At 32.1% G+C, this 22,018-nt stretch overlaps 1 protein-coding gene across 1 annotated transcript; it reads right to left on the reverse strand.

Moving 5' to 3' along the window:
- Nucleotides 1-830: 830 nt before the first annotated feature.
- LOC134251238 (uncharacterized) lies at nucleotides 831-13,967 on the reverse strand. Its single transcript, XM_062733623.1, has 17 exons — nucleotides 13,650-13,967; nucleotides 13,045-13,353; nucleotides 12,675-12,944; nucleotides 11,940-12,118; nucleotides 11,712-11,817; nucleotides 10,284-10,613; nucleotides 7,980-8,090; nucleotides 7,353-7,380; nucleotides 6,629-6,777; nucleotides 5,855-5,894; nucleotides 5,533-5,699; nucleotides 4,759-4,801; nucleotides 4,555-4,613; nucleotides 3,379-3,421; nucleotides 3,175-3,239; nucleotides 1,076-1,118; nucleotides 831-939 (listed from the first exon to the last, which is right to left on the reverse strand). Exons 2-17 carry the CDS (start codon nucleotides 13,283-13,285, stop codon nucleotides 831-833), a joined length of 1,983 nt encoding a protein of 660 aa, XP_062589607.1. The 5' UTR covers nucleotides 13,286-13,353; nucleotides 13,650-13,967.
- Between the last annotated feature and the right edge of the window lie 8,051 nt (nucleotides 13,968-22,018).

A 22,018-nucleotide genomic window follows, 5' to 3' on the forward strand; every position in this document is an offset into this window, starting at 1 on the left:
TTTTGGCCCCGCCCTTCCCCCGGGGGTCATGATTTGAACAAATTTGAATCTACACTACCTGAGCATGCTTCCATATAAATATGATGAATTATGGCTTTGTCATTCTTGAGAAGAAGATTTTTAAAGAATTTTCCTAAATATTTCTATGTAAAACCTTGGTCGGCCATTTTGGCCCCGCCCTACCCCCGGGGGTCATGATTTGAACAAACTTGAATCTATACTACCTGAGCATGCTTCCATATAAATATGATGAATTATGGCTTTGTCATTCTTCAGAAGAAGATTTTTAAAGAATTTTCCTATATATTTCTATATAAAACTTTGGTCGGCCATTTTGGCCCCGCCCTTCCCCCGGGGGTCATTATTTGAACAAACTTGAATCTACACTACCTGAGGATGTTTCCCCATAAGTTTCATCTTTCCTGGCACAGTGGTTCTTGAGAAGAAGATTTTTTAAATATGCCACCAAATTTTCTTTAATTCCCAATCATCTCCCCTTGAATGAGGGCGTGGCCCTTCATTTGAACAAACCTGAATCCCCTTTACCCAAGGATACTTTGTGGCAAGTTTGGTTGAAATTGGCCCAGCGGTTCTTGAGAAGTCGAAAATGTGAAAAGTTTACAGACAGACGGACAGATGGACAGACAGACGGACAGACAGACGGACGCCGGACAAAATGTGATCAGAAAAGCTCACTTGAGCTTTCAGCTCAGGTGAGCTAAAAAGTAAAAAATAATTAAGCATTTTTTTGTACATTTTTAAGGCAGTGATTAATATATACCATTTAAAAATTTAGAATAGGCAAAACTGCCACAACTTTGTCTTTAAATTCATTTAAAAGCCGAAGGCATCATGGAGTTTCCCATGAATTGTACACTACCTGGAATAGTAAAAACTTTATGTTTCTGTCTTTTTGTCTTCTCCTTCCGATTATCTAGACTTGAAAATTGAGAGGAAAAAAGTATTTGTCACTGATATCACAAAATAAAAGAAGATATTTGGTTTAACGTGTTTTATCATCAAGAAGCTGCATAAACTATAATCGTGTTCATTTTATAGAAATTATCTACAATACCTCGAAGAATAAAAATCTGACGATTTTTCATTTTCTGGATTTTCTGCAATAACAAATTTTCATTCCGATAACTGTTTTAAACTTTAATTCAAGCAGATATGTTGTCACCGTTTTAAAATAAATTTATTTCAATCTGAACCCGAATTAAAAGACAAAATAATGACTCCGTAATCGAAGATATAGGGATACATGTATATATTTTTTGTCCAACTTGTCTGCTTTTTTGTTTTGTCCCAAAATACTTAAACGTTGCCCATTATTTTTGACTGGATGGGGACATGGCTTTCATATTTCACAGGTGTATTTTTTTTCAATGAAAGGTCCCATCTCTCATTATTAACCTTAACCTTGGAATATAACTGGTATTTGAGAAACTTCAATTTCACTACAGTCTGCCATACGGAGGCATCGCTAACTTACATGCACATCTTTAAGGCTATTCGTTACAAAACCATTGTTTGAATGCTAGTATATTTCCTTAGAGAGGGGACATTATTGCTAATGTGTCCCGTGATGTATTTAGCTATTAATATTGAAGGGTAAATAAAAAATCAATGTCATTTATTTACTGATACATACATAGTATAAAAAAAATGATATTGCTACTACATATCATTCTTTAGTCCCAGCTAAGTTGAAAAATTCCCAAAATTCCATACAAATTGATCAACTATGAATTGTAAACACAGGGGCCATGGTAACATTAATATGACGTTACGCGCGATGTTGGTGACGTTTGACGTTACGCTTTCATAGCGCTACAGAAAAATTGACGTAATGCTTCTAATAGTGTTACTTGCTTGACTGGTACCCTATCGCTTCCTCTTTGTACTTGAAATACGAGTTTAAAAAGTCATAGGCTACTAATATTTAAACTTATGAACATAAAAGGCGCTGGGATTTGTATACATATATGATAAATTTTAATAATTACTCGAAGCACTCTTAAACGCTTTTTCATGTATTACGTTGAAGCAAAACGAATTTTACGCAAAATCAATGAAATATTTAAAATCTATATGAAAAGCACATTATTTTGATATAATTTGTTTCTATTTAAAGTTTCTTGTAAATGAGTAAATTTATTGTTTAAATTGATATGCACGTTTTTAATTAAAAACGTTACAGATTCTTCATCTGTAAAAACTATCGCTCTCTATTTCTTGCCAATATTTAATGCAAAATCGTTAATACAGCCACAAACGAAATGGATTGCACTAGTTTTGAAAGGAAAATGAAAATTCTAGATTCACTTTTGAACGCTCTACACACGAAAAATGCATGATCCCTGCTAAATAATGTAACGCGTTACACGCTTAAAATACCTTTTATTTGCGCTTTAAAATTCTATTTTTTGCATAAAAACTATCTAAATGTTTTTTTCTTACTAGAATCAAGTAGTTCTGTTTAAACCCTATCCATACATACCAAAATCATCTATATTGCGAGTATATTTTAAAAATTACCGATGAGTTTAATAGGTCATATTCTAAAATTGTAAAATGGCACCTACACCGCGCGTAACGTCTGTACTTTATACCAATTTATAAACTTTCTTTTCATTTTTGATTTCATCAAAATATTTGTTGATTGTGAAAAAAGATTTAAATAGAAAAGTTAAAAAAAAACTTTCTTAAGGAGAGATGTTACAAACAAAAAAAACATAGATGCCGGGATTGGTATAGATATTTGAACCTAATGATGTGCAAAGATGTGAATATTAAACTTATTAATTGTTAAAAAATGTAAACTTTCTCGGTTGTTTATAAGTTTGCCTTTATGCAAACATCCTTATTATTCATTTAACAAAATTTTGTCACTTAAAGTCTAAGTATTGTGACACTTTGCATGAAAAATAAAAATCTAAACTGTTAAAGTTATTTATTTTAGTCCTGTGATGAATTAATTTGGTATTTACAAGATTTCTGACAAAAGTTTATTTGTAACATCTGTCCTTGAGTATTTTTGGTACATTTTTAACCTGTGATAAATATATACCATTTGAAGCTTTATACAACGCAAAACAGCTGCAAATTCATTGTTTTCAAATTCGTATAAAAAGGCATTATGGAGTTTACAATGAATTGTGATTATAGTACCTAAAACAGTTGAAAGTTCATGTTTTGCTCCTTTTGTCTTCTCTTTTGAATTACTTGTATCTAAACTTGAAAAAGATAAATAAACATTAGGTAACTGATACATGTATCACAAAATAAAAGCAGATATTTGGTTAAACGTGCTTTATTATCTTAAATCTGTGCAGACCTTAATCATGTAAATTTTATATAAATGATCTACAATACCTTGAAGTATAAAAATCTGACGATTTTTCATTATCTGGATTTTCTGCAATAAGAAAAGTTAATTTTAATAGCTCATATGAACGTAAAACGTCTATTGTTTTAAACTTTAATTCAGGCAGATATGTTGTCAACTTTTTAAACATAAATTTATTTCAATCTGAAACCGAAATAAGACATAAAATGAGACCCCGTAATCGTTAAGAAATAACTGTCTTATTTTTCGAATTCATGATGTGATCAATCAATTGCGTGCGTTGCGCTTGCGTGATTTTCGGCGTTTATGCATAAAAATTATCAAGCAAGCCAATTGATTGATAATCATCATGAAATTGAAAAATAAGACAGATATTCCTTTTATTGACATGGAATTGATTCCGCTAATCCACGTGCTACAAGCCGTGCTTCTTGTCCTTATTTGTCCAGCCTAGCACATGAATTTTTTAGCCGCGCCTATCGATGAACCAGTACATTGATGGAGAAATAAAGTACATTAACTATTTGTTATTTTATCTCGAACAAAGACATTTGCAATGTAAACATAGGAATATATATTTTTTGTCACATAAGCTGCCTTTTTTTTTGTTTTGTCCGCAAATACATTAACGTTGACCATTATTTTTGACTCCGTATTCAAAGATTCAGTTGTATATTTTTGTTCTATCCGTCTTTTCTTTAACCTTTACCATATTTTGGACTGAATGTGTTAATAGCTTTCATATTTTACAAGAGTGTTTCTTTGTGAACAGATTTTTCTACGATAACAACAATTTTGACCTTGAAGTTTAACTGGCATTTAAGAAACTTAAATTTTCACCATAAGCTGCCTTACAGAGAAACTATCTCACAAGCACATATAGTTTTGTAAGGCGAAGCGTTTACAATACCATTGCTTAGGAATTATACATCTCTCCTACGAGAGGGGTTATTATTGCTGATGTTTTCCGTGACGTATTTTGTTTTTCTTTTCTATTTTGGATTAAATATAATAATATTCACCGATACAAAGTATCTAGCAATGGCTACTACATAACATTGGTTAGTCTTGGTCTTAGTCGAGCTCTTGAAATTTCATACAAAAATAGGAATTATGAATTACCAATACAATGGTCATGGTATGATTTATGTAGATATACCAAATCAAAAACCTGTTTCCACTTTTCAATTAGATGATAGTACCTAAAGCAGTAGAAACTTCATGTTCTGGTCTTTTTGTCCTCTCCTTTTGATTATCTAGACTTGAAAATAAAAAGAAGAATAAGCATTATGTCGCTGATATTACAAAATAAATTACGATATTCGGTTAATTAAACGTGTTAAATCATCTACAAGCTGCAAGACCTTAATCATGTATTTTTCAAAGAAATGATAATTATACAATACCTCGTAGCATTAAAATCTGATGAGTTTTTATTATCTGGATTTTCTGCAATTAGAGAATTTGACGTAGATAAGTAACGTGAAAAAAGTCTTTTGTATTAATCTTAAATTACATGCAGATATGATGTCTACGTTTTAAGAATAAACACATCCAATCAAAAGAAATATGAGGGTTGTCCCAAAAAGTCGTTGACAGGGAAAACTCGTAATTAAACATTATCCAATGAGTCCAAAATAAAAGAAAAAAGAACATGTTTCAGATTTGGATATTTTGGTATCTACTGTGACCAACCTGTGGAAGGATTGACAGCTTGATTTTTAATACAGTCAATCAGAAAGACATGCAGACAACAGGTACTTTTTCAATGTACGAGTTATGACTTTTGTAATCTCAAAAAAGGGCGTCAATGCAGGCCAGTTTCTTAACAGAGTTCAAGTCATTCCTTCATTTAATCTTTCTGAGGCAAGTTTATAATGGTTTTATTTTTACTTCGATTTTGAGACGTTTCGTTGTATTCTCATTTTCATTTCTACAGCTCCCACTGTGGGACGTGGAGACAGGTCTTTCTGACGAGACCGTATAAACCGAGGTCCCGTGTCTCAGTAGGTGCTGGCACGAAAATATACCTCCCTGCTAAATGGCAGTGAGTGTTGAGCATAGGACAAAATTTGCATCTCTTCACCGGAAAGTTATGGCGTCTCGATATAAGTGAGAAATTCTCGATGGGGACGTTACACAGCATTCAATCAATTAATAATTTCAACAGGTAATCTGACCTTTTCTGTCATGGTCAGCATCTGATGAGATATTAGGTACGTTCGAGTCAGTATTGGAAAATGTTTCTTCTTCCGAGACCTTATTTTTGTCGCCTCTTGGTGGCAGGTCAGGTTTTCTTGAAATATTTTCTTTGGTTTTAAGATCAGCATTTCCATCATTGCTTTCTCTAAAATTGAATATAATTGTTAATTTCTTACCTTCAATCTTTCAATGGGAAGTCGGTGACATGTAACATGTATTCACAATTTTAATCCTTTTGTTTTTAGGTTTGTAAAGGTAATGTGACTTTATATAAAAATAAAAAGATAAATAATTTTTTACACTAAATCTGTCTGTTTTCTCTGTATTTTATTTGATGGATCTAAAAATAGAACAATATCTTTAAATGTAAAATCATTGCACTTCGACATGTTTCAGAGTATAGACTGTATGCATGTAATTCAATCTTTAAATTCAAGCTGTCCACCGTGTATAAAAGAATAAATGACATTCAATGGTATAATGGAGGTGACGGAGTCACAGATATATGTAACCGACAAATATGGTTAAAATTTGTAAAACATTGGAAACCTTAAAGTGGTAGATACTGATCTTTCAACGATCAGAAAGAAATACTGAGTAGTTTCCGTGGGGTAAATTCTCGTGTTTAAGGGTAAAAGAAAATTCACACGAGTCTGATTTTGGGGTCGAAGGAGAAGACTGATTTTGTGATAAAAACATTCAACCTGAAAAATCGGTATACAGGAAAGAAACATTGTAAGTTCAGGTTTGGCAAGATGAAGAACCCCAAGACAAGTCTGGTACCGCGGAAAACCGACAACGCAGTACTCTGAATATGCAAGTATTTCTATTCAACAGGTGACTTAAAGGTGTTTAGAATAAAATTACTGGATATAGATGGGACAAATATGTTATATTAAACTGGATATAGATGGGACAAATATGTTATATTAAAAATTCAAATCTAAAGTTTAAACTTATCTATAACTTGATAGTTATAGATAAGATTAAACTTTGGATTTAAATTTGTAATGTAACAAAAATACATATACATGCCATCAAACACACACAGCACCCCTTACACACAATTTCTACCTTTTATTGTTTCATAACGATTGCCATTCTCAGTATTTTCCGTTCCAATTTCCTCATAGTGATGAGTCAATTCTACATAACCGCTGCTTGCTTCCGTCTGCTGTTCACTCTTTTTGGTACAACTACTTTGACCAGTGTTCTTATTCTTTCTATAAATTGCAGTATTGTATATTAAACTACTTTTGTTTTAGAAAATTTAAAAAATAACTGATTTTCATCTGGGTATTCGTTGCATTGCTGTATAGGAGTAGAATGCACTTACATGGTTCTATTTTTTCCTTTAAAGTAAATATAAACGTCTATAACATTTTTGTCTCACCGCAGATTTTTTCTATCGAAATAAGTCGTTCCCCTATCTATATTGTTTTTACATTTCTTATCATATCCAAAAGCGTCCACTACAAAGACCCCTTTGACTCCAGAAAGTTTTGTCAAATTATTTGATAGGGTAAAATACAAATTCTGTAAAAAAAATATGCATATCTTCTCTTTCCTAATTTAACAATCTTATGATGTTTAAAAAATTCACAAGTTTTTTTTTTGGAACACTCTCACATCAAAAATTAGCTAGAAAGAGGTTAAAAGAAATCACCATGAGATACCTCGACCTGACCAAATCTTTGCAAGGTCTTAATTTGTTAAAGTGTAAAGCTAATAACTCTGCATCAAGATGATAATTTTTATTAAGAGCAATCAAATAATTGTTTATGTTTAAAAAGTGTACCTTGAGTCTGTGTTACTTCTTTCAATATCTGCCGAAACAAAGTTGTTTAATAATAAACAATAAGAAAAATAATTTTTTAAACATAATATAAAGATAATTAAAAATGATTCCTAACTTAAGGTCAAGATTTAGCAAATGAAAGGTGCCTACAGATTTTTTTTCAAATTGAGAAACGAAACTTTACAAATATATCTTGGTGAAATAAGGTGTTTCTGGACATAATTTTTTGATAAACTAGATTAAAACACATTTTAAATAGTAATTTTTATTGAAAAACAAAGAAAGTCATGTATGAATTTAAGATTTTTTTTCATCTTAGTTAAAAGAAATGTAGCAATATTGTCTACAGTCTTTCAGAAAACAGGTTTTTCGTCTTTTCTAAACCTCTACTTCACAATGGTTATTAAATAGAGCATAGATATCACTGGTACTTTCGACGTGATTTAAAATTGAGTACAATGAAAAGGCTTCATTTTCTACATACGTTCACCACAACTGTAAAGTATGTGTAAAATTAAGCTTTAATCAATTATAACGTCATAATTGATCTAGCACCGAAAAGACAAAAACATTTGCTAGATCTTGAGCTTAAGATACTTAATTAACATCTGATATCTTCTTCCTCACCTGTCTTCACTGGAGTGAGGTATCTTCCGTCATCGTGCAAACGTTGTTTGTCTAACGTTACATATCGCTTTTCCCTTTTCGATTCTTTGAATGGTTGTTCGTATTGGCTACCTAAAAGTATTATTCAATTAAATAATAGATATCTTCATATATCAATGTCATTGTGTGGGTGTAAAGGTGGGTGAGTGTATGATAGGTTTGTGAGGGAGTGTTTGTAAGACCGCAAAAACTCACTACACGCACTAGATAACACTCCAGCAATTCACTACATTTTAAAAAGTCACTACTTACACTCGTGACATTCGTGTAACTAGTGATTTTTTTAAAATGTGGAAAACGGAATTTTGGGTGATTGAGTGTGGGTGTGGGGAGAATGTGTACACTGTATGTGTGTGGGTGGGTTGTTGGATGGGTGTGTTTGTGTGTGCATTAATGGTTCATCCTTGTTCTTATTAATTAATTCTTTTAAAGTGTCTAGATAATCTTCTCAAATCCACAAAGTTCATGAAACTACATATTCATATGAATTAAAGCCGTTTTCACCAAGAAAATGATCATGCGTGCAAAAACGATACTGACACCACAAACAACACTTCTAATACATGTAACATTGTTCGATTTGTTTCAGCGATCGAAGATACCAGCATATATCGTAGTAATTCGACCGACAATTGTCATATAAAAACGAAAGGAAAACAGGGAAATTAAAGTTTTATATAGTAATTCCTTAACTTTCTGCAGAAGAAGTGCTTCAACGAAAATCTTATTTTAAGGTTCATTAACCCTTTGCTCACTCATATAAAATGTTGCTTGAACCTTATTGATTTTCCAAAAAAAATGCATTTTATAAGTAAAATACAAACAAACAACTATAACATAGCTTGCGGGGCAAAATTAGACAGAACAGACAGTTCAACTTGACAAATCTATAAACTTAAGGAATAATAGATATTCATGTTGTTAAGAATTATCTCTCATATCAGAGTATCGATGGACTTTAATAACAGTAATTCGAACAATGCGATAAAATAATGCTGTACTTTTCAATAGTGAATATGATTTGACATTTGCCATAAAAATATCAGTATTCACATCTTCTGGTCAATGTTAATCGACTAAAATGCATATAGAGTTATTATTGAAATACTAAAATATTTATCGATTAGATGGAATGATTATATCTAGTAATAATTTAATTTCAGTTGTAACGCGTCATTTGATTGGTTTAACGGTTTTATCCATTTTGTATAACATAACTTGCCTACGTCACAATGAGTTACGTCAAAAACGTATCACTCCGCTTGACGTTACTTTTAAAATAATGCTCACTTTGAAGCCTTTTTCTAGAGAAAATATTGTCTCATTGTCTACATTGAAATTAAATTATAAGAAATGAAGCTTATTTCAACTTATGTTATCCGATATAACAAAACTTGGGGCAGTTTACGCTTATTTATAAACCGCTTCGCGGTTTATAAAGCGTAAACTGCCCCAAGTTATGTTATATCGGATAACATAAGTTGAAATAAGCTTCATTCCTTAATTATTTTAAGAATAATAAATTCATTGCCCACCTTTTTCATTTTTCTGAAAAAAAGAAAAAGTAAAAACATGTAAAGATTGACTTTTCGTAAAAAATACATACATTTTTTAAAGTTTTGGGGTTTTTTTTTTTAGAAATAATTGCAAATATTTGTTATATTAGAAACACTCATTTGTTTACAATGAATGAAATACCTTTGATTGATATTTTCTTCTTCGGTAACAGACAACCGCCATAACCATAATAGAGAGAAAAACAACAATACCTATCGCCGAAGAAACAACTGTCGTGACTGTCGTGTCAGTTTTATTCTCCTTATAGTTCACTTAAAAAAATAAATCATTCTTTTTTATTCATAAAAGATATGCATGTCGAATGTTCAAATCTTTGAAAGTATTCAAGAGGATGTTAACACGTGTGAATGTTTAACCTGAATCTCTTCATTGATTTAAAAAAGTCTAAAAAAAAATCTTTAGAAATAACTTATTGAATCAATTTCTAGTGGCCATTTGTACAAAAAAATTTTATGACTAAGTAAGGAAAATAAAAACTCATTATATTTATTTCTTAATAAAGATACAACAAAACTCTAAATATTGTAATTAAGGGACGCCAGAACTTTATTTGTAAAAAAAAAAATAATAAAGGTGAGGCACCCTCAGATATTGGATGCAAAAACAATCAAATCATAGGTAAAAGAAATTGTATGAAATATACAGAAATCAGTGATAAGCAAATTGAGTCGTTAATCTCAACTTTACCTGGTGAATTTGAACCATCACTCTTAATCTCAAAGTAGAAGTTTTCTGTAAAATATCCGTTTTCCAGTTCTATTGTGTATTGCCCTATTTTTTCTGTCGTGACACTGAATGAATAAGTCGCATTTTGCACTGGTAATGAAACATCGACACCATGGAAGCTGATATAGGACATATAACTGTGTAAATTCATGTCAATTCTTGCTGTTGATCCCCTTTTGGATAACCTCGCGTGTTCCAGCGGCGGAAAGCTGAGGACTGTTACTTCTATTTTTACATCCTCACTAATTCTTAATTCATATAATTTCAATCCTGCTACGATGTACGGTGAACCTGTTTAAATATGAATATTTATAAATTTAAAAAAAATTGCTAGTACAATTTCCGATAAAACTTAAGATTTTGAACATTATTATCCAGTAAGATCATCAGACTGATTAATCATTGAAAGATCTAAACACTACCGAAAATACAAAAAGCCCATAGGCCACATAGCTCACTTGAGTAACTTGAATGTTGGAGTTCTTTACCAGATTTCCCATCTTGTTATACCTATTGTGGCCTCTACCCCCTCCACTGTCATGATTTTTATACTCTAGAATTTAGACTGCCCCAGGATGCTTCCACATAAGTTTCGGCTTTCCTAGCCCAGTGGTTTTTGAGTAGGAGATTTTTAAAAAGATTTTTCTATATATTACTATGTAAAACTTGGATCCCCTATTGTGACCCGCCCTACCCCTGGAGTCATGTTTTTTGAAAAAATCAGAATTTATATTACCCCAGAATACTTCCACATAAATTTCAGCTCCACTGGCCCGGTGGTTCTTGAGAAGAAGAATTATCTTTTAAAGACTCCCTATATATTTCAATGTAAAACTTAGATTCCTTATTGTAGCCCCGCCCTACCCCCGGGGTCATTATTTTAACAATTGAAAATTGACAATATCCAAAGATGCTCCCACATAAGTTTTAGCTTTCCTGGCCAAGTAGTTCTTGAGAAAAATATTTTCGACGTTTTTCCCCATATATTTCTTTGTAAAACTTGGATTCTCTATTCTGACCCCGCCCTACCCCTGGGGTCATTATTTTAACAATTGAAAATTGACATTACCCTAGGATGCTTCCACATAAGTTTTCGCTTTTTTGGCCAAGTGGTTCTTGAGAAGAAGTTTTTTAATGAACCCAACCTATTTTTGTCTTTTCTTGATTATCTCGCCTTTTAAGGGGAAAGGCCCTTCATTTTAACAATTTAAACTCTTTACCCAAGGATGTTTTGTACAAAGTATGGTTAAAATTGACCCAGTGATTCTTGAGAACTTGAAAATGTCAAAAGTGTACAAAATGACAGACGGACGGACGGACGATGGACATTGGGTGATCAGAAAAGATCATTTGACCTTCAGCTCAAGTGAGCTAATAATTCTAATTTACCATGCACAGACAGATTTCCAGTTCCTTTAATTAGAATGTCACCGTCTCCATCCGTTATGCCATTTGACACAAAACAAGAATACTGTCCCGTATCAAATATTGAAATCTGCAAAGCAAAATTGTTTTCATTTCATCCAAACAAGTTATCCTCGTATTTTTTTAAGGAGCCATTAAATGAACATTTCATTAAAACGATAGATAAATATGCATTCAAATATTATTACTTACTTTAGTGAAATTCAAATGATTATCAGTAATGTTTATTGTTCTAATTAATATTCCTTCTACTCGGTGTTCCCATCCTGTCACGTTATACTTTGCAGGTTGCCCAATCTCTACAAGGCATTTTAATTGAATATTGTCACTTTGATTAACCATCTTTCCTATGATTCTTGCTTCTGGTGGGTCTACAAATGTGAAAAAAGAAAGTCATAAAAAAAATATACGACGAAAAGAAAATGTTTTCGACCAAACAATACAACTGAATTAAAAAAAAATGCAAAGTTTTTGCCACTTGCAGGGCAGAAAGCATTTAGTTTTCGAATTATGGGTTCAAAATTTTGCTCATGTACTGAAGGAATAACTTTTGTAAAATACCAGGATTAATATATTACCAGCTAGGCCCATTGGGTTCAGTATATACTCACATACCGACAAGTGCTCGTGAAAATGCCTTTGGGGATATTATGGATAAAATGATATTTATTATCAATTCAGATAAATTATTCATTTTAATTGTAATTTTTACTTGAGTCACTTTTATTCTCTTTGAACAATTATAAACTATAATGCGTGTCCATTGAGTTTTTCAGATGATTCTTTCATCAAAGAATGGATATTTTAGAACAAAACACAAAGACACATTCATAAGATGGATACTTTATCATATAACTAAAAACTCTATAATAGCATTAAACCTAAAAATCATTACCTTCATAAGAATAGCAATTTTAAGGAACTTACACAACACTGTCATGTTGTATTTGATCTCTGCTTTCATTGTCTTGTTCAAGTAAGAAGATGTTGCTCTACATGTTATCTCTATACTGTCCGTTCTTTTCAAGTTATGAAACTGAATTTTACTTTTCCCTGAACCTTGTTCTATTTCTGAGTCTGAAGTTATGATCCAAGAAGTAGTCGGCATTGGTCGGCCTGTTGCGATACACTGAAGCTCAAAATCATAATGTTCTATTGGGTTCAATGGTTTAGATGATATTTGAAGAGAAGGGGGCTCTGAAAATTGCATGTTATGAACAATTAAAATAATATCTCTAAACTTTGAAATTAAATTGATAAAACTTTATTGAAATGTACGTAAAAACCATACATGTACCTGCATATATGACAACTGTAGTCTCTTCTTTCGGTGAAATCAAACCATTGTCGGTATAGTAAAATCCTATACACTCATAAGAGGAAAGATGGACTGGGAATTTAACGTGCAAAATAATATTATTGCCTGTGCATAAAAGATAATAATTCGAAGTAGTTTTATTTGTACATGATGTGACTGAAAGTATTTCTTGGTCATTATCTGACTTTTTCCATGTACATCTGCTCCATTTGGGGTCCATTGTACAGTTAAGTTCAGCAGGGTCTCCGTACAGCACATCTGTCTGATTAGACAACTCTACGTATGGACCTTAAAGATTTTTTTATAAAAATCTCTGAAACATCAATTTTAATCATACATTCAGAGAGAGAGAGAGAGAGAGATTATTAAAAAATACCTTTTTGGATCTATATACAGTATGTGCTTCTAGTGGTGTTGGGGATATTGCTTTAGGTACATTTATTTAAGTGGTGAAAATATCTTGAATCTAATAAATTTTTTCTGTGTTGTTGATTTAAAATTACATGCACATATATACAGCTTCTAGAAGCCAAATTCAGCTTCATTCAAAATAATTATATGAAATGCATAATGACTAATAATACCAATAATATCGACTTTGGTACGATTTTGTCGAATCTCATTCCCAGAAAACACAGCCAGACATTCCCATGTATCATTCCTTTTAGGATTAACATCAATTAAAGATGAAAAGGTGATATTCTCCCGTTTTTCACATGTGGCTTTCAGAAAATCCCCATTTGTTATCGTGTTGCAGTTGTTTTGATTGAAGACGAATTCATAGGTTTGGACATTTTTTCGCCAAGACAAAGATATCCAGTCGTTGTTGGTTTCACATTCAAGATGCAGTTGTCTTCCATACCGTACAGGTGCAACAGGATACGGACGAAGTATAATGGAATATATGCCTTCATGTAATTTCAATAAAATACTTTCAAAAAATGTGTATTTAATTTTTTGTGTAAACAAAATATTAAAAATTTTAAATAATCCAAAATAAATCATTCAAAAATACTTACTTTGTATGTTCACTATAAGTACAGTAAACCGGGTATACATCTCTGAAATTGAAATTAAAGTATAAAATATATCAGGAACAGTTTTGCAAACAAAACAATTACATACAACAATGAGCATTTTATTTCTCATACTTCTTTATTTTAAATCCTTTATAGTTGCCTATTTTGACTTAAGGTAGGATTCTTCTCTGGTTTCTGACTAGATGTAACATTCAAATTATATTTGCTTATATGTCTTATATATTGAGGTGTAAGGAATTTAATAGACCATATTTTTCTTTCCTCGTCACAATTGTACAACTTTAAATAGAAATGATAAACTGCGTTTGAAAACTAGCAGGGACTATATTTTTGGCGGAATGGTGGCGTATGAAAATATCTTCTTTTCTGCCTCTCAAAATTATAATAGAACAATGAATTTAGTTATAATTTTTACACAATCGAAGACTTGGGGAAATTTTCAAATGTAAGTTAAATTAATAATAAAGGAATAAACTTTCAAATTATATAAAAAAAATATGATTTTTCAAACAAACTAGAACTATGTTAACTTTTAAACGCTTCCTATCAAAGTACAGATTTGAGCCAAAAATCCATAAAAAGTATTTTTTCTCTCTTAGTAAACGATCAAAACTTTTTGTTTTTGTATCATTTTGTACATTTATAAGGCCACTTTATTATATGTGAAAATAAGAAAAAGTTAAATATAGGAAGCATATGAAAATAACTAATATATCCTAAAAAATTAAGAAAAACAGAGAAAATTTGGATTAGCCAATATCCAGTTAAGTTAAATTATTTATGTAAATTTGGTAATATCATGCCATAGACCTGGTATAGTAATATGTTGTTATGCAAAAAGAACAATCTTTAAATTTTTGAAATAGAAGTAGGTATCACATGATTGGCAACAGTATTTTTTTATTCCGAATGTCAAAGAAAAAGATAATGACTTTGACCTGACCTTGCCTCTAATATAAAACGGTCAAATTTAATTTAACTGATACTATCACTTACTGATATTGTCTTCTTGATTCTGTGAAAATTTCATTAATTTTTAGATATTAGAAATATGAGAAGAATCCTACCTTAAGATGCAGAAATATTCGAGTTTTAAGTTTTTTTTTCGAAGATTAGTAAGACTTGAGAACAATACACTTGAAAAGAGTTTTTAAAGATATTTGGGGTGATATCCTCATAAAGATATTTGGGGTGATATCCTCATAAAGATATTTGGGGTGATATCCTCATAAAGATATTTGGGGTGATATCCTTATAAAGATATTTGGGGTGATATCCTCATAAAGATATTTGGGGTGATATCCTTATAAAGATATTTGGGGTGATATCCTCATAAAGATATTTGGGGTGATATCCTTATAAAGATATATGGGGTGATATCCTTATAAAGATATTTGGGGTGATATCCTCATAAAGATATTTGGGGTGATATCCTCATAAAGATATTTGGGGTGATATCCCCATTAAGATATTTGGGGTGATATCCTTATAAAGATATTTCGGGTGAAATCCTCATAAAGATATTTGGGGTGATATCCTCATAAAGATATTTGGGGTGATATCCTTATAAATATATTTGGGGTGATACCCTTATAAATATATTGGGGTGATATCCTTATAAATATATTTGGGGTGATATCCTCATGTGGTACAGAACTTTAAGAATTTACGGCTCATTAGTGGACCCTGCAAATCAACTTTAAACCTGTGCTTACATCCTTTACATAGTGTAGGATCTTTTTGTACCATCACCTGACGCAAAACGGTACATCGGTTAGATTACAGCCTCAGCATGGACTGAACTCCATGCAAGCCCCGATAGGATTTGAACGCCCAAGATATCACAAAATATATATGTAAATTCTTGTAATTTAGAATACGGATCTTGTAAATTCTAGGGTGGGGGGAGGTAAAATTCTAAAGCATCCTTATCGATCAGTCAACCGCCTTGAGTACTATTCAGGTAGAAAAATATTCGGTAGTCAAAGTAACATTTAAACAAATGTCACTTTTACAAAATAACAAAATAACACTTGCTTTAACAGGTGGAGGCAACTAGATCACCTGACGACAGCATAATTTGCAGATGAATTAGCTGTCTGTTTACTTTACCCTAGTGGGTAACACTAGTAGTTGAGATGTGTAACTCGGTTACGAAAAGAAAATTAAATACAATGCCGAATTCATGCTTAAAATTTGCTAGAACCACAGTTTACAGAACGAATTCACAAACACTACGAGCTACGTTTTGATGCCGACAGTGATGTGCCGACAGATGATTTGTCATATATATTCGTTTACATGAGGGGAAAATCTTATTCATTTAAATATTTCATTACGAGTTTTAAGTATTATTCAAACAAAATATTGATAATGATGGGTGCCAATTGTAAAATTTAAAGTCTTAGTTAAACAAGAGATATTGAAAATGCTCGCTTTTTTTTCTGGGACAACCTTCGTACATACCTTAATCAGATCTATGTTTAGAAAAAGTTGGGATTTCCTTTTACAATGTCCACAAAGCTTATCACAATGACAGATTTGCAATAAAATAAGGGCAATAAATATTCAGAAATAATTTCCTCGTACCTGGTATTTTGTTTATACAGAAAAAACTAAATCATGATTAGATAAGATAGAAGTTTGGTTAAATTCTGCACTGGGCTTTGTGGGGGACAATAACAGTTCTAGGAGCGAAGGAGAAACTCCAAGAGTACTGTAGTAACTTCTGGACAATTTGAAATCACGAGATTTTACCAAAATCAACAGCTTAAAAACGCATGACGTTCAACTATACACACAACCATTCTCCACGCGATAATTTAAAGTTTAGGCTTTTTGATATCATTCGCAGCTACCTTTTCAATAAAATGGAACGTCATTGGTCATTTCCAAAGTAATTTTGTTAAAGAAGACATTCTGATTGTACACACAAGTACTTTGAAGTTGACAAGATGTTGGAGGCCCGTTTTGCTCGGCTCCTACTTTGTATTGTTTTATGGACTTTTGATCTTGAATCCTGCTCGTTATCTCCATATGTTTCATATATCAATAGCTATACATCTTTCTTGTAAAACAAGTCTCGTCTCCTTTTATATTTGCTAAAACTGTAATAAACATGACATTTTAGAAAAGAATTTAATCTATTTTAGTTTATTGGGATTGAGTATGTAATTAAGGAGCAAAGTATTGCTCTATTGTTAGTTTGTATTTTTTAACAGGGTTTTTATAATAATTATACTGTTTATTTTCATTTGTATATGACTTGGATATGTGAATCAGATGTGGATACATTAAACTCCAGGCTTTTTGATACCATTTACAGCTGCTTTTTCAATAAAAATGGAACTCGTAAATTAACTTATATGGTCATTGGTCATTTGCAAAATTATTTTAATAAAACACATTCTGATTGCACACACAAGTAATCTGAAGTTGACATCAAAGAGATGTGTGAGTTTCTGATTTACAATTTCTATGTGGTCTTTGGAGAGCAGGTATTCCAACAATCTATTGCAATTTCAATGGGTAATAATTGCGCTCCATTATTAGCAGACCTATTTTTACATTCATATGAAGCAGAATTTGTGCAAAATCTTATGCGTGAAAAAAAGAAAACATTTGCTGTGGCCTTCAACTCGACATTTCGATATATCGACGACATATTGTCTATTAACAATGGTTATTTCCATTCCTACGTCGATACGATATATCCTGGTGAGCTTGAGATAAAATATACCAAAGAGTCTGACACATCTTCTTTATACTTGGATATTTAACTTGAAAAAGACGTTAATGGTAATCTAACAACCAAGCTATATGACGAAATGAACAAATTTTAAAACGAGGTAAATTATTGACAAGCAAGTTGATGAAACTAGAATATCAGCAGTCTCGTTTAAAGTCATCATTTCGTAAGTTCTATGGTCGATACAACGACCTTGTCAGCAAATATAATTTATCATTAAGTCAAATACTGACTGACGTTTTTCATTTTAATTGTTAGTCCATTATTTATAGACTGAATTGACGATCGACGAATTTTCCCGTTATTTTCTGATCATGACAAGGAGCTGACAGGGAATGCTCGCTCCTCCATGGCACCTGATCCCACCTGTGTTGTTTCGGAGGTCCGTGTTTGCTCTGCTCCTATTTTGTATTGTATATGGACTTTAATTTGAGATTGAATACTGTTCGTTATCTCCATATCCCTCTTTTATGTCTTTCAACTGATTTTATACGCATTTTTTTAAGAGAGGAAAATTATTGATAAATATTAAGTTGATGAAACAAGCTTGTTTGAAGTCATTAAAGTTGATACAATGAACGATTTTCCTGTTTTCCGATCATAGATCACACGGCGGGTGTGACCGGTAGGCAGAGAATGCTCATTCGTCCATGACACCTGATTCCATTCGTGAAGGTTTTGGAGGTTCGTGTTTGCTTTGCTTCCATATAAAAGAAATTTGAGCCAAATAATATTTCATAATCACCATTTTTCACTTCACATTCCATAGATGAACTTCAAAGGAAAAGAGTTCACTATTAATACTCGTAATCTTGGTCTGAAAATAGTATCTAACTTGAAACGCTTAGCTAGGGGACATGTATTAAAAAATACCAATGTAGCTATGAAGACATCCAATAATCAATACTTTATATGACAGTAAATCATAGATAAGATAAAACACCGTTACCCATTCTAAATTCGAGAGTCGTGATTTTTTTTTTTTTTTACAAAAATCGCAATGTGAGATTCAAGATTCAATATAATTATATTTTTATTTCTTCGACTCAAAATAAAGATAACAAAATATAAATAAGAAAAACAAATGGGTAAAAGTTTTTTAGTGTTTGACGTCCCTTTTGAGATTTGTTTCTCTCATATTCAGAGCCATCACTTGCTGGTTAAGAGCTTCAAATTTTACTCGGCACTCCGGGTCATTGGGCAATGGATCTATATCGTGCCGCATCTACTGCGACAAGGGTCCTGGGTTTATTCGGTCTCATCAGAAGGACCGGTTTCATAGGTTACATAGAATTTACCCTACACAATATAAGTATACTCGTATATAATGTGTTACTGTTTTATGATTTTGAAACGAAACTATACCTTAACATGTGTCAATGTTCAACAAATTAAGGTAAAGGAAAATCTTTTATCGATGGGCAATTATAATGTTTCTTTAGAGTCAGCTAGTTGCAAAATTATACTCTAAAGAAAATTAAAAAAAACGAGACAAGTTATTGACAAACAAGTTGATACAATCCGTGAAATCGAATGCTTTCTGACATTTTCGACTTTTTTTTACCATTTAACCGATCATATCAGGGAGAAAACGACAGACGTTACCAGTCGACAAGGTATGCTAATTCCACCACAATATTGTCAAAAATATTCAATATTTTCGATTGTTCGTGTGTTAACAAAATTTTATTGTTCAAAAGAATTCTTTTCATAATCGATCACTATTAATTATCTTCACCTTTTCATTACGAATATAGACAGACACTAGAGGAAATTCGAGTATTAATTCTGATATAAATTTCTGTACAACATCGTGCAGATTGTAGCCATTGTACAAAATAAAATTGATTAGTGATGAATACTGTAAACCAACTTTTAATCGCGACGACTTTATTTCGCGATTTACCTTGAGAGAACCAGTTCGCGACGATAAATTTTCGCGATAAAGCCTATTTAGGTTTCTTTTTAATAGACAAATAGACTTTAAGAGCCGGTTCGCGGCGAGAAATATTCGCGATGACGAGGCTCTCGCAAACTTCGCGAAAATTTCTCGCACGCGAATAAAAGTTGGTTTACAGTATCTTCTCTGATATCCAATTTCTTCAAAAATGATTTTAATCGGTGGCCTTCCAATTACGGTAAATAGAGCCGGTGTAAAGACGAATAATGACCCCCGTCGAACAATACCCGTAGAAAAAAAATCATTTTTTGTAGAAAAAGTGTCCTAGGGGTCATTATTTTATATGTTAGTCCTATAAAAAATTGACCCCTTTAAAGTGAAAAGAGATTCTTTAATTGTCAAGTAAATAAAATTTCTTTTTAATATTTCTCCTTATAATGTTTGCTTTAAGAATGATATCCCACTTGTTTTTAGAAATCAAACAATCAGGTTCGAATACTCTTTAATAGAAAAATTATTTTTTCCTTCATTTCAACTTTTAGCTTGTATAAGTTTGGCAAATCCTATTTGACAATGAAAGAGGAAGAAATTTTTAAACCCCCCCCCCCTTTGTTTGAAAGGTAGGTTTTGTTGATAATCAACTTCCTCCTAAATAAGTAAGGGGGTGGGGTGGGTATAACACCTAAAAATATGCTCTGTAAAGCTATGGGCTAGTGTAAAATACACATTCTAATGCAAAAACTATACATGTAGACATAACCTTTTGATTTAGCACACAGTATTCATTATATTTCTTATTTTTTTGTTTTACTCCACGATTTAACCCAGTTCTGAGTATATTTTTCAGAGAATTTAATATGAAAATCAGAACAAACATTTTCATTTTTGTAACGTCTTCTTTATACTGTATCATAATATGAAAAGTTAATTGAAGACCATTTCTTTTTATGTCCCTGTAATCGAAGATTCGGGGGTATATAGTTTTATCGTGTCCGTCTGTATGTCTGTCTGTCTATCTGGCGGTCTGTTTCTCCGTAAAAACTTTAACCTTTACCATAACTTTACATTTATTGTAGCTATGTCTTTCATATTCAACATGTGTACATTCCTTATGACAAGACCTTACTTTGGGTACCATGAAATTTGACCTTTTGACTTTACCTTGGAGTTTGTCCCATTTTACAAAAAAATGCCGAATTTTTAATTAATTTACTTTGGCTATAACTTTTAAACTGTAGATACTAGTACTCTCATACTTCACAAATGTTATCCTTGTTCATTAAACCTTCATAAGAAACCATCAACTTTGACCCTTTGACCTTTGAGTTTTACCTACCTTTCAAACACTAATCCTTAGCCATTAATTTTGAACAAGTGGTGCTAGGGCTTTCCTATTTTGCAATTGTATTTCTTGTGAGAAGACCCTACTTTGGGTACCATTATATTTAAATTGCCTTTAAGATAAGTTTAATCTTCGTTATGTTGCCATACAGGGGCATAGCTGTTTTACAAATACATCTTTTTATATATAAAAGGAGTTGCGGATAACAGATGGATACCTCAAAGTGTAACAGACGGACAGACATCCCAATCACTATATACCCTCCCGCTTTTCAAGCGGAGGATAAAAAAATATATGTTACTGCTGATTTTTTCTGTTAGTACGATGATTCCCACCATCGAAAAACAATGTTTACCCAACCCTTTAGGCTCGATAGATTTTTACTCTGAATCATCGCATTGACCTTAAAATATAGCTATAATCGTATGTTATGAGATCAACATATCATCAATTTATTCCAAATAAGCTCAGGTGAGCATTTTGGCCAATATGCTTCTTTATCTATTTTTTTTTTTTGCCCCCTAAAGATTTCAGCTTTAATCAACAGGGAGTCATTTTTCTACGGGGGTCATTTTTCTTCACGTGGGTTCTGCAAATTTTTAGGGTGGTGACACTTTTTCTACGGGCAAAAGGGTCACTTTTCTACGTCGAATAATGACCGGGGGTCATTTTTCGCTGTCGAAAAATGACCCCCGGTCATTATTCGATGGGGGTCATTATTCGTCTTTACACCGGTATCTGTGGACGGTCTTTTTATACAGGTTTCATGGACGATATAACACTTACAAGTAACATGCAGCAGTGAAGATTGAAAAGAAATATTTTATGATGTCAATGTTTAATAATCTTTCAATTATTTTTTGAAGTAAAATTCAAACATATTGGAGTTTTCTAACCCGCGTGTATACAAGGCGAGTACATGA

This window comes from Saccostrea cucullata, unplaced genomic scaffold, assembly GCF_032062105.1.
Source record: "Saccostrea cucullata isolate Sc308-1 unplaced genomic scaffold, CSIRO_AGI_Scuc_v1 ctg1842, whole genome shotgun sequence".
Lineage (NCBI taxonomy): Eukaryota > Metazoa > Mollusca > Bivalvia > Ostreida > Ostreidae > Saccostrea > Saccostrea cuccullata.

What these genes read in the sequence shown, in the direction of transcription:
- LOC134251238 (XM_062733623.1), bottom strand. Translation starts at nt 13,285, where the DNA reads ATGGACCCCAAATGGAGCAGATGTACATGGAAAAAGTCAGATAATGAC. An exon ending in TCGTTATGAAACAATAAAAG is followed by an intron (nt 5,895 to 6,628) that starts GTAGAAATTGTG and finishes TTCTATTTTTAG; the next exon opens with ATCCATCAAATAAAATACAG. An exon ending in AGAAAACAGACAGATTTAGT is followed by an intron (nt 5,700 to 5,854) that starts GTAAAAAATTAT and finishes ATTCAATTTTAG; the next exon opens with AGAAAGCAATGATGGAAATG.